The 12,172-nt window shown below is 38.3% G+C and overlaps 1 protein-coding gene and 1 pseudogene across 1 annotated transcript; one reads left to right on the forward strand and one right to left on the reverse strand.

The window, feature by feature from the left end:
• Positions 1 to 332: 332 nt before the first annotated feature.
• LOC138050445 (uncharacterized) lies at positions 333 to 7,325 on the forward strand. Its single transcript, XM_068896779.1, has 9 exons — positions 333 to 479; positions 978 to 1,570; positions 2,219 to 2,350; positions 2,740 to 2,826; positions 3,553 to 4,276; positions 4,633 to 4,779; positions 5,099 to 5,819; positions 6,204 to 6,431; positions 6,786 to 7,325. The coding sequence occupies exons 1-9, from the start codon at positions 371 to 373 to the stop codon at positions 7,084 to 7,086; spliced, it is 3,042 nt and encodes a 1,013-aa protein (XP_068752880.1). The 5' UTR covers positions 333 to 370; the 3' UTR covers positions 7,087 to 7,325.
• Positions 7,326 to 7,333: 8 nt separating this feature from the next.
• LOC138053710 (uncharacterized) lies at positions 7,334 to 11,332 on the reverse strand (annotated as a pseudogene).
• Between the last annotated feature and the right edge of the window lie 840 nt (positions 11,333 to 12,172).

Genomic DNA, 12,172 nt, shown 5'->3' on the forward strand with positions numbered 1-12,172 from the left:
TTATTCAGGAACAGAGAAGGTAAGTTAAATCGTTTTATGTATTGTTTAGACCTTTAAGTTCAAGCTTGCATTACAATATAGCAGCTAATTTGCCTAAGAATGAAGAAAAACATACAATTGTTTGGTGTGGTATGCATGACCGACTCGCTTTGTTCGTTCGCGGTTTTCTAACGCTTGGCACAAATTGGGCCATAGCGAGTTCAATCCTGGGTACATTAGCTTAAATTCTTACCTGCTGTTGCTTGAATAGTATCTTCTTCGAATTTTATTAAATGTCCCCTTAAGTCCCCATGTTTTCAAGGAATTTGTGAAGGAGGACAGTGTCAAGGAGGACACTGCACTGGTGCAATTTGTAGCCTTGCATAAGGATATGCAGCCCACCAATAATGAATGGCCAGCTATGAAACCCCAACATGAGTACTGGACTGAGGCAGCTCAGTACATCCAACAAACTACGCAGACCGGCCATTTGAGAGAAGGTAATTTGGCTTACCTTACCTATGAGAAGTTTAAATAGTCCCTTTCTATAAGGTATTATCCTTGCAGGAGGTCCTCCTTTTAATGAGAATATAACTTAAACAGGTATAGGGGCTAACATGAAAACCTTGCGTTTACTTAAACCCCTAGACATGATTAACGAATACGATATTTCTTCCCTCTTAAGATATAAATGACTGTAATTTCAAAATTATATGCACTAAAGTTTGTCTTGACATAATTTGTATGTAGGGCAAATGCTCTGTTTGTGTTAACTCAGTATTGAAATATAACAGCATACATTTTTGCTTTGTTTGTTTCCTGTACAAAACAACATTGCAACAAAACAAGCAAAGTAATGTACAGTGTAACATTTGACTGACATTTTTTTCAACATACAGTACTTCCAATTCAGTTTTGCCTGTTGTAGATTTTTTATTAATCATCTCTTTTTTTAATTTTATAAGAGTTAAGTAGTAATTATTTCATTGTTTTTGTAGCTTCTGTTGTTAGACAACGTGTGGTAAACTACATGAGGCAGAAGTACAATAACGTCGAAGATGCTGAAGCCTTGTATGGTTTAGATGTTGACTTCTACCTCAGTGATGCTTCCACAATTGTATCACAAAGTCAAGAACCTTTAAGACTGGATGAGAAGTTGATTTCCTCTATAAAGTCTCTCACTCAGCAGCAGCTTCAGGAGGCATTTACACATGCACTTGCCGCAGTTAAGGACAAGAAAGCTTTCCTGCTTAAAATTCTGGGTGTTGTGCAGCTGTCAAGCACTGCATGGATAGAAATTATTGAATGTCTTTATCAACAACTCCCTTACCAAGAGAAGATGGTGCTGTTAGATAAACAGTTTGTTGATGTTGCGATAGCTGAAGGTATTGACACAAACCCCACAGACTTTGCCTCAATTTCTCTGGGTGCCATGAAAGTGCTCCAAGAAAATGGAAAGCCCAACCTCATCTACAAATGGTTTAAGTGTGTGTTTAGGGAGGATGGCAAGTCACTGATACCACTCCACAGGATGCCATTTGGCCTCATGCAATATCAGATGGAATTTTTCACAAGTACAAATGTGATGCAGGTTAGCCATTTTTTTTTGTTGATGTTGTTTTGATCTTGTAAATAGTTAAATTCACAGACTTCAAGAGTTTTTCCAAAAAAAAAAATACATGGAGCCCAAAGGTTCCAAACTATGAGATCCATGGTTGCCCGGCAAAAGCTTATACAAAAAACGTAAGTTAATCTGGTTGGGGAAAGGCAAAAGTTAGTCACCTGGGGCACCTAGGCACCCTTAGAGCACAGCCCTGAACTTTTAATCAATTTAGCCATTTCAGTGGTGGGGATTGTGGTGACCAGATACACATGTAATATCTCCATATCTGCATGAAAATTGTGTGCATTATAGTCTAAAAGTTCAGAATGTTCTTTGAAGAGGGGAAAAAAGCTCTTTGCGCATTCCAGTTGCCTACCCACCTGTTACGTGAACCACCAAATTCTGTTAAACTTTTTTCGAAATTTATTGAATAATCAACTTTTTCCCAAATTTATTTTAACATTTAATAGGCAACTATGAAGTAGGAAAATTACACCTTAAACACAGTATTAACGCACAGATCAAAACTGTCATGTGATGTGTGGGTGGTTTGGAATGATATGGAGATAAACCTGAACCTTCTAGCAAACTGTGGCCAGACTTAAACAGTTTTTAACATGTTAATTTTTGAAATAGGTAAAAGAACCTGAAGACTATCGTTCCTGGAGAGAAACAATGACCACTGAATTCCCCGGACGCTTCATGAGACTTTTTGGAGGGCCTATGTGGAGTGGTCAACCAATTGAGAATAGGCAAGATCCCCGGAAGGTATTTTCTATAATTATTATAGACTTTGCCTTTTATCGTACAATTTTTCTTACTGCATCACTTCATTGTTTTACCTTGAAACCTTTTTTATAAACTATAATTATGTTATTTTTACTACCAACTGCTTCCTGGCATTTTTGTGCTACTGCTGAATTGCCTTTCCATAGGAATTTCTTTTTTGACACATCAATATTGTTAACTGTAATTACATCTATGTTTTATGCTATACATGTATACACCAAGTGATAGTGGCATGCTACATGAATTTTTGTGATTGTGTACCTCAGCATTGTGTACACATTCATTCATTTATAGTTTAGAGCTACATGTAATATGCTGCAAAATAATATTGTTTATACTGTTGCAATATTGATACTCCTCTCAACTAGGCAAAAGTAAATGTTGCATGTGCAAGTTATTCAACACAATGGCGACGTGATGCAAAGTCCATATTTACTTCAAGGCCGGAGATACAGGTTTGTGGTCATAATTAATAAATTTTTAATAACAAAAAAAAGAAAAAATACATCTTAAACAGGATATACCAATTCTGTGTAGGTCACCACATGTGGACTTACAATTGATATTACACTGAGTCCTCAAGGATTCTAGTTTTTAATTGAAGTGTATTCTACAGGTGACAGCTAGTAGCTTGGAAGGTCTTGTAGGGGTAGTATTAGAACTGGGAAAAGGGATTTGGAAGGCCTTGAAGTGGATTTTTACTTCCCCATCAAGACTCTAAACTCATAAACAGTGTAACCTTAAATTCTGCAATAGGCTCTTTGCATGACATGGTCATGTGACCTTGCCTCGTCATACAGAAGAGATGCCAGAAATGAAAAAAGCATGTCAAAATAATGAAGGTGGCCAAGTTTGAGGCTACTAGCATTGCAGAGTGAGTTTTTACAGCAGTTGGAATCTTTGTAATTTGTTTAAAGTTCAAGCTCCAATAAAAACTCACTCTATAATGCCATAGACCGCAAATTATGCAATGTTGCTACTTTCTACATACTCTTTTCATTTTTGCCGTCCATTTTGTGTCATGACTGTTTTTTATGATTGACAAGGTCATGTGACTGTGTCATGCAAAGAGCCTTTTTACATCTGTCTAATTTTTTTTATTTCTATTAATTATGTTCATGTTAATAAATCTTATGTATTAATGGACAGGTTGTATATTTCATTTTTTATTTGTCATATAGAAAGGTGCCTTAGATGCCCTGAAAACCGCTAACCCTGATGGCCGCTTCTGGATAAAATTGGATGCTACTGATGTCAAAGTTGCAATCATGGAGTCAGGGAGGCGTGTATGGAATGGAGACGAGGATCTGGGAGATGGTCAACTCCAAAAGCTAAGACAAGAGTATGATGAGCAATTTCAATTGGTTGATGCACTGAAAAAACAAGGTGTTAGTGTAGCCATATTGCAAGAAACCCTGCCTAAGGTTATTGACCAATTTGATGAGGACACTGTGTTCTTGGATAGTGGCTTCAAAGAAGCATCAGAGCATTTTGAAAAGAAGTTTTGGCAACCAAATTGCCCAGAAGAGACTCTTAAGGAAGCAAATTGGGAGGTGATTGAATTCCAGACACTCCTTCAGCAGAGTCAAGAACTAAAACTGAAATTTGAAGATATCCTTTCAAACCTGGCCCAAAATGGAAATAGAGGTGCCCTCAATGTTATCAGGCTAACTATTAAAGATCTTGCAAGCAGCACTCAAAAGTACTTGAGGAATTTGTTTAAGAAGAAGAGGACACCTGCCACGCATGTGATGGTCACCATGCTATCTGACGAAAAAAGGAACCACAAACCATATGCCTTGCCTGTTCAATATATCCCTTGCCAAACACTAAAAGACCAGTTTGTTAGGGATCTGAACAAGTCACTTAAAGAAGAGATGAAGTCAAGGGACATGACTGTGGCAGGTGGGTGCCAATTTTTAAAATATGCTATAAACCCATCTTCCCTTACCCAGTAATTTGAAATTATAAAACTGTCTTAAAGTGATGCAGGCTTTGATATCAATTGATCTATGTTTTAGCTCAATATAATGGATAAATATGATGGGATGCAAGACTATCGTTTGGTTATTTCCAGCATAAATTTATACGCATGTTTGAGGAGAGATACTACAAGAGTAAAGTGACTTACCCAAAAACATAATGCTCTTACCCTGACCACTTGACCCGGAACCCATTACACCAACCATTAGGCCACCCTGCCTCCCAGTTGTTAGATGAATTGTGGCTAATTTTCAATTCTCATTTCTTTTTTTTTTCAGGGACAGTGACTGATGGTGAGTTCTGTTCATTGCGAAGTAGAGGTGAGACCCGTCCTCTGCATTTGTGGCAAATCATCCACGACGCAAGGGATAGCATTGGAAAAATGAGCAAGACCACTCTGCTCAACATGCTTGAACTTATCTGTGGTAAGAGTCCCAACGATCAGAAATAATCATAATTAGTCCACTCCACGGTCTGAAAAATACCAAAAGGAGCTGCATGTTTAAGGGTTAGTCATTAGGAGTCGTGGACTCACACACCCATTGTTTAACTATTTGTTACATTTTTTAAAGAGTAGTGAGTCCATTGGAAATAACTTTTCTATCATTGCACTTAAAAAAAATCTATTCCTTTTAGAAACTTGTGAATAATTTTTAAGTAACAGTAAGATAATTGCCAAATACAATTCAAAATTTTCTAAAAAAAAATATCAAATACTAAGAACATTTATCACTTTCCAATTAGTTGCTCCTGATGGGAAACCCATTGTAGCGTTGCCTAATCCACACATCCCAGATGATGTCATCGTTCAGCTAAATCATCTCAGAACTGTGGATGGCATGTCTCTTGAAAATGCAATTACAAATATCAGGGGTAACCTGGTACCACAGGACTATTCACCATGCCCTTTCAGACGGGATACACCAGAGTCAATGCTAGACAAGTTGCGCTCCCTTGTGGCCACGTACAAATTTCGTGCCATTGTCAGCTATTGGAAGGAGAGGGGTGCTGACTTCTCCACCTACATATATGTTCCAGAAGTGGATCCTACCACAGGGGGAGAAAGGCATGACAGGGGAGACCACAACCACCTCTTTAGAAGAATGGCCAAAAGCGTACGAGAGGGCAAAGATCCAAAGCTCAACTTTGAGGCATTCAACGATGCTCTACAAGATCCTGAAAGTGGTTTGACATATGCAGCCCTCATAGGGAAAAGGAAACAGTCCCTGAAAGATGCTGAACGTCTTCTCTCCTACCACGTGTCAGAGTCTTTAAGGAGAAAAGGGCACATACAGGAGGCTGACCATGTCAAGATCATAGCAAATTGGCATGAAGCTTCAGATGGTCGGGGCCTTTCACAATTGAAGCGCTCACATTACAATTATCAGATGCTGAATTATGTTTTGGATGACTGGATGCCATGGCACCACGACAACTATGACTTTTCAACAATTGACATTAACAGGTGATCTTGATGACAGCAAATTAACTTTTTGAGTACTGTAAATGACAGCTTTATGTATCCTCACTCCCTCTGCCCTTATTGACAAATATTGACAAAGGAAACAATGTATTTCAGTTCAGTGAATGTTAATTTCATAGTGTGGATTTCATGCTTGCATGCCCTACAGTTCGGCATGGGTGCATGGGTGGGTAATTTATTGTACACTGTTGCTTTCGTCTCCCTCTTGATAGGATAAAAAGAAATAACCAGGCCAGGATGTCCTGAGCTATAAAAAAGTTTGTTCTTAAACTCAGATAATTAACACTTGCGTTAAAATTATCTCAAATGAAACTTCAAGTTCACTAATATCTACTGCTTATAATTACTTTATAACTTCTTCTTTAGGCCTGTTGATTGTGTGAGAGGCTTTTCAAGGGAAACCCTTGTTGAGCTTACAACCAACATTGAAAGCCAGGAATACAGGAGGAGACAGAACAGTGAACTGGGCTATCCAGAGCATCCCAGAGCTGGTGTGACAGATGACCTTGAGACCCTTTACAGTATGTGTCATCGTTACCTAGGACCAGTGTTTACGCTCAAGCAGTTCAAGGAAAGGTGGCCAAAAACTGTGAGGTAAATAATACTGATTGTGTGACATAAGCAAAATGCTCAAAAATTCTCTGTGAAATGAAAGATAGTATGGTACAGTATTTTTAGACTGAAACAGATACAAAACCAATGTCTGTGACTCTTGGGATAATACTACAGCTCATATGACATCAGAGTAGCAACAAATCAATCAATCATTTGATTTGCCTTATTAAATAGACCATTTCAGAATTGTCTTTTGCCTCTGCGCCAATACGAGTCTCCTTGCAAATCCATTCTTATGAAGATGTGTTTTCGTGCACCCAATTTTTCCTGCAAATCAAACTTAATTCATATGTTAAACTTGAAAAGTGATTTGGTTTCAATTGACTTTTTTAGGGAATTCGCCAAACGTATGGACAAGGACTTGCCATTCTACTACTGGACTGTTAATGAACGGTTTCAAGATGAGGAACTCCCGTCCTTTGATGAATGCCCCGAGTTTGATGATGACAACATCGATGCAAGGAATCACCCCCTGAGACTGCATCGCTTGCGAATTAATCAACGAGAAGATGGCTCTGTATTAGTTCCGGGCAGAGCTATTTTACCAGCAAGGCACAGGGGAACCCTAAGGCATCGAATGCATCGCCCAGAAATGGGTGCCCCTCCAGTTCCCTATCACATGCGGATCAATTAGAGATTCGCTCAAACAGGGTTTAGTTGACCATCTCATATCTAACTACCAGTGTTAGTGACTGTCTGGTTACACTGTGATTATATGTTGGTTGTACAGTGGAATCTTGAATTTTTGCACTTCAAAGAAAAGCCACGAGCAGTATTAATATAGCACTTGGGGGAAATGACTTTTCTTTTGTTCTAGAAATGGATGGTTCAAGATAATTAAATTCCACTGTTTAGAGCGATTTTCAATTGAATGTCGAATTACTTTGGTTTTGCATTACTTCACTCAGTGATTGGTTCAAAGTTCTCGTGCCACTTTTTCAACCAATCAGAAGTGAAACCAAAACCCATCGTGGCTCGCGCGTGTACATTTTCCCGCGCTTTGTGTCGGCTACGTGTAATTAATTCGAGTTTTGATTGGTTTACCGGATTGTCTCCGTCCTTTTTGATTGGCAAAAGTAATTACTTTGGTTTTGGTTTTACGACACTCGATTGAAACTCGCTCTATCGGTAATGCATAAGTTACTTTTTGGCTGATTTCAAAGAATTCATTTATATTTATAAGTATTTAATAATTTTATAAGAATTGAGAAGGGACTTTTCCACAGTTGAATTAATATATGTTTTAAGCTTATTCCTCAAGGAATAAGTACTGTAGATGAATTAGTGACACATTTTTTGCGGGGCTAGGGAGGGGGAAAGACAAATGCTGTGTGCCTGTCATAGAAAATTCAACCTCTCTGAGGGTTTAATGTGGAATGTACTTGTTGTTGGAATGAGACTATTGGATCAATGTATGTTTCTGGGAAACTGTCCTACCCCTCTCCAAACCTAGCATTTTGCTGCGAGCATGAAGTAAGTGTTAATGTTAGGTTTGGGGAGGGGTAGGTGGGCAGTTTCCCAGAAACTTACATTGATCAAGAATATTTTAAATGACAGCTGGTTATTGGTTCTCTTCATAACTAACAACGAATGAAATTTCTAATTTTGGACACCCACTCTGTGCAAAATAAATTTGTGAGTCTGTTTTAATACTCGTTAGTCGAGGCTGGTACAACTCATACTACTTGAAGTTCTGGAAATAAACAGTTTGCCAATTAAATTAAGGAGTGTATACATTTTGAAACCCTGAACAAATTTTGTAGGATCATCAATTACTAGGGGGTTTTAATTATGTTGTTTGCATTTTAGAATTGATTTTTGTGAGAAAATTATTTCAGGGACATTAATTAATGGCAAAAATAATAATTAAATCAAATTTCCATAAGTTATTTAACCCCCTCCCTCTTGCAGCAGGGTTTCCATTTTCAACAGGTTTTCATGTCTAGGCTGTTGTTTTTGTACCTATATACAAAAAGGAATGGATGTTAAATATACTCAGATCATGGCTGTCGAGGCAAAGAATAAATTTATTTAAATATCGTAACAATTCTTTCAAACAACAACCACTTGGTTACCATAGTAACTCAATGTGACAATTTACTATTGATAATTATTCAGCACATTGTTAAAAGTTACATTATATTCACTTTCAAGAAAATTTAACAAATGGAATTAAAACAACTATGGAAAAGTTGAAGCACAGTATGCGCTAAAGCATATTCAGGCACTGTACAGTGGCATAACATACAGTACTACACATTTTATTTTGAAGTAAATAATAATGTACCATTGTTAATAAAATATTTTTTGAATTAAGATTGGCAGAAGTTACCTAGATACAAAAGTGGAAAGCAACTATAAATCAATGTCTGAGGAAATTACAGAAAGTCGTTATACTGATAATTTTTGTCTGTTGGTAACCACTTGTTAAGTTTTGTGATGGTAACTGATGAAACATATTTGAACTCCCCCAGTCCATAAATGTACTTCCACTCAATACACTTGAAGGTGATGTTCTTTACTTCATTTTTTTCCAAAGCATCCATTGCTTTCTTGACTTTAACAGCAGGAATATAGCCCACAGGTTGCCAGGTGATGTCGAGTTGCACTTGAACAACAATTGCATTTTCATCTCTTGCATTTGCAGGCTCAATTAAAAGTTGAATTGAAGTATCTCTCTTCTCCATAGATAGTCTTTTGCAACGTCTTAACGCATCCTGGAAATGTGCATGATACGTACTGCCTTTCCATTTAAAGTATTCGGTAAATAACGCCGGCGTTTCATCAGGATTGTCGGAATCGTGTGATGTTGGCGAGTTCACCTCCTCGTGGGACACATCGTTGTCTGACTCTGACTCGCTAGAATCGCTTACAGCTTGCGAATTATTTCCGTTCGAAGAACTCTTCACACCAATATTTCCTACTTCGGGAAAACTGCTGCAGTTACATCGAACGAGTTCTACATCCAGCCAAGGCATTTCTGGGATGCTATTATCTTCTTCATAGTCGAGGTACGGCCGAAGGGATGTTGTCACTTGTGACATACTTGCCATGACTTGGAAATCAAAAATTACAAGTACCAAGCGGCCTTGGTCTTGATCGTTTTCATCTTCCAGCTGTTGGAGTAAACGAAAATAGTGTTTATGAAAAACAGGGAAACCCTTGACATGCTTGTCTTTTCGCTACAAAGAAGAATACGTCGTCGGCTTAAAGAATATAATTTAGCGTCGATTGATACACGAAGTGCGATCTAAATCTACTTCGATCACGGCGCGTTACGCCAAAGTTTTCCCAAAATACAAAGAATTTATCCTTCAAAGTGTTATGAGCAGTAGATATGGTTAAAGAAATGAAGGAAAAATCGATTTACCTTGTGAATACAGCTTGATTTGACCTTGATCACCGCCGGCGAAGCCTTCGCTTCAAGATCGCTCAACGTTTCTGTTCGTACAAACAAGCAAAGACGTCGCTCTCGTAAGTCTTTTGGAAAACTAACGTGTCCCAGGACCGTTGGGAATCGGCAACAGGCTAAGTTTGCAGATTTAACATAACTCCGACTGTCTAAGTCTAAGCAATTGACGTAAAGCAATGGCGACAGAGAGAGCTCATCAGCGTTCACTCCGAGAAGCTCCATCGCAAATGAGAGATCGCGTGTCAACATCGAGTTGATAATATAGTTGGAAGCGAGGCATTATGGGAAATCCGATTTCTCCTCCTTTAGTGCACTATAAGCAAGAATACACTGATGTGGCAAACCTAAGCCCCATGATGAGCAGACGAAACTGAAAACATATATAAAGCTATTTGGAAACAACAACTTTAAAGTATGGTCCATTTATCAGGACATTATTTGCATTTATTAACAGGGATTTTGTGTTGCAATTCCTTTATCACAGGTACACAAACATGCATATCAAACCTGGAACAAAGGAAAATAAAAATTAAGCTCAACATGCATTAAAATCACATACTTGCATTGCATTTAATGTTCTACTAACTTTGTAGTCACCACCAAGGAAAAGCTCAACAGGGATTTTTTCATGCTCTACTTCGATAAAGCCTCCTTCTTGGACTTCATTGGCCTCTTCAAAAACTTCTTTAAATGACTCTGCAATGGTGGCATAGTCTTCACTGCCATGCACTACTGCAGTTGTGCGGTTTCCCGTAAAAAGAAAGAAATAATGGGAAAGGATTGAACATTTTGGAAAACAGCTATTCTGTTAGTTGTACATGTACCTCTTAATGACATCAGTTCTTCCTCCTTGTGCAGAATTGAGAAGGACAGAATTATGTAATTGCTGTTGCGTGACATTCTTGCTCCATCCTCATTGATCTTCACTTTTAGTGGTTCTGTGGTGATCACTGACTCACTTGAGCTTTTCTAAAGAAATGGAAACAGTAATAGTAATTTGATAATTGTGTTTGACTGGGGTAATATTGTTCTGGAATAATTTTTATAATTCTATGAGTACAATTCAAAAACATTTAATTTTGCCAGATCTCGCAGGCCATGCTTTAATTTTGCTGATAATATTGAGGCAGTCACACATTTAGTCAACCTGTAAGAGGTTAAGTTGCATTGCAACACAAAGGTGAATCATGTTTAGGAACCAAGTAGATGTTTTGTTAAACTCCACATAAAAGAAAGATACCAGGGAAGATTTGAAAAATGTTTAAGGACTTACCAGGTCAACTATCTGTTCCCTGAGCAATTCTTTAAAAGATGTCTGCACTCCTGGTGATTTTCCTGGGGTCAATGTGGGATGGCTCATTGCATTGAGGTTGTTTTTACATTGCTTCACCAAATAAGATCTCGGTAATCCATCAAAAATCATGGTAAGATGATGGTAAAACTCTTCACTTACACTGAATCGATCCATTAAAAACAGAACTTCTTCCACCGTTTTTCTCTCGTCCTCTTAAAGAAATAAATACCTACAACCTTCATTGTTGGTGGCAGGTACTGCTGTTGGTTTGCTGATTGGGCGAAGATGTATAAACATAACAATGAGGAAATGTGCTCTTTTGACGTCAGTTCCTTGTTCACAAACATTCCACTTGATGAGACAATGCAAATTTGTCTTGACAAATTGTATGCCCTTCCCGATCCACCGACGATGCTTTGCTCTGTCTTAAAGGGTCTGCTTGAGTTTGCTACTAAGAAGAGCCATTTCATATTTGATGGCGACTACTACGATCAAATTGATGGCGTTCCAATGGGTTCACCTTTAGGACCTGTGTTGGCCAATATCTTTATGAGCCACTTTGAAGAAAAGTAGGTTCCTAATAGCCCATTTCCGATATATTTAGGTGCGTAAGACTGGTAACAAATAAGGACGCGAAAGTGAGGCTTGGGGGAATAGCGTACCGAGAGAAAGGAAAAAATAATGTTTAAACCGCTGCAAGCATTTTGGAATTTCGTAGAAATCAAGAAAAAATGGAAGAACGATTTGATGGGAAGAGCTTTCCTTGGCTAAAAGATTTTTTGACAAAGAGAGGGATTCAGGTGAGTGATCAAGGACGCAGTAAACGTAAAGCTGAACTGGTGGCTCTCGCGGTGAAGGCACGTGAAATGAAATTACAACGGATCGATGAAGACGACGAAGACACCTCAGACGTGATAGCTAGTAAACTGAACACTGAAAAGGGCGCAATACCTCACCCGGAAAATATCCAGAGCTGGAGCTACGATTTTTCTAAGATACCTCCATTTACTTTTG

The sequence above is a fragment of the Montipora capricornis genome, chromosome 6 (genome assembly GCF_036669925.1).
Source record: "Montipora capricornis isolate CH-2021 chromosome 6, ASM3666992v2, whole genome shotgun sequence".
NCBI lineage: Eukaryota > Metazoa > Cnidaria > Anthozoa > Scleractinia > Acroporidae > Montipora > Montipora capricornis.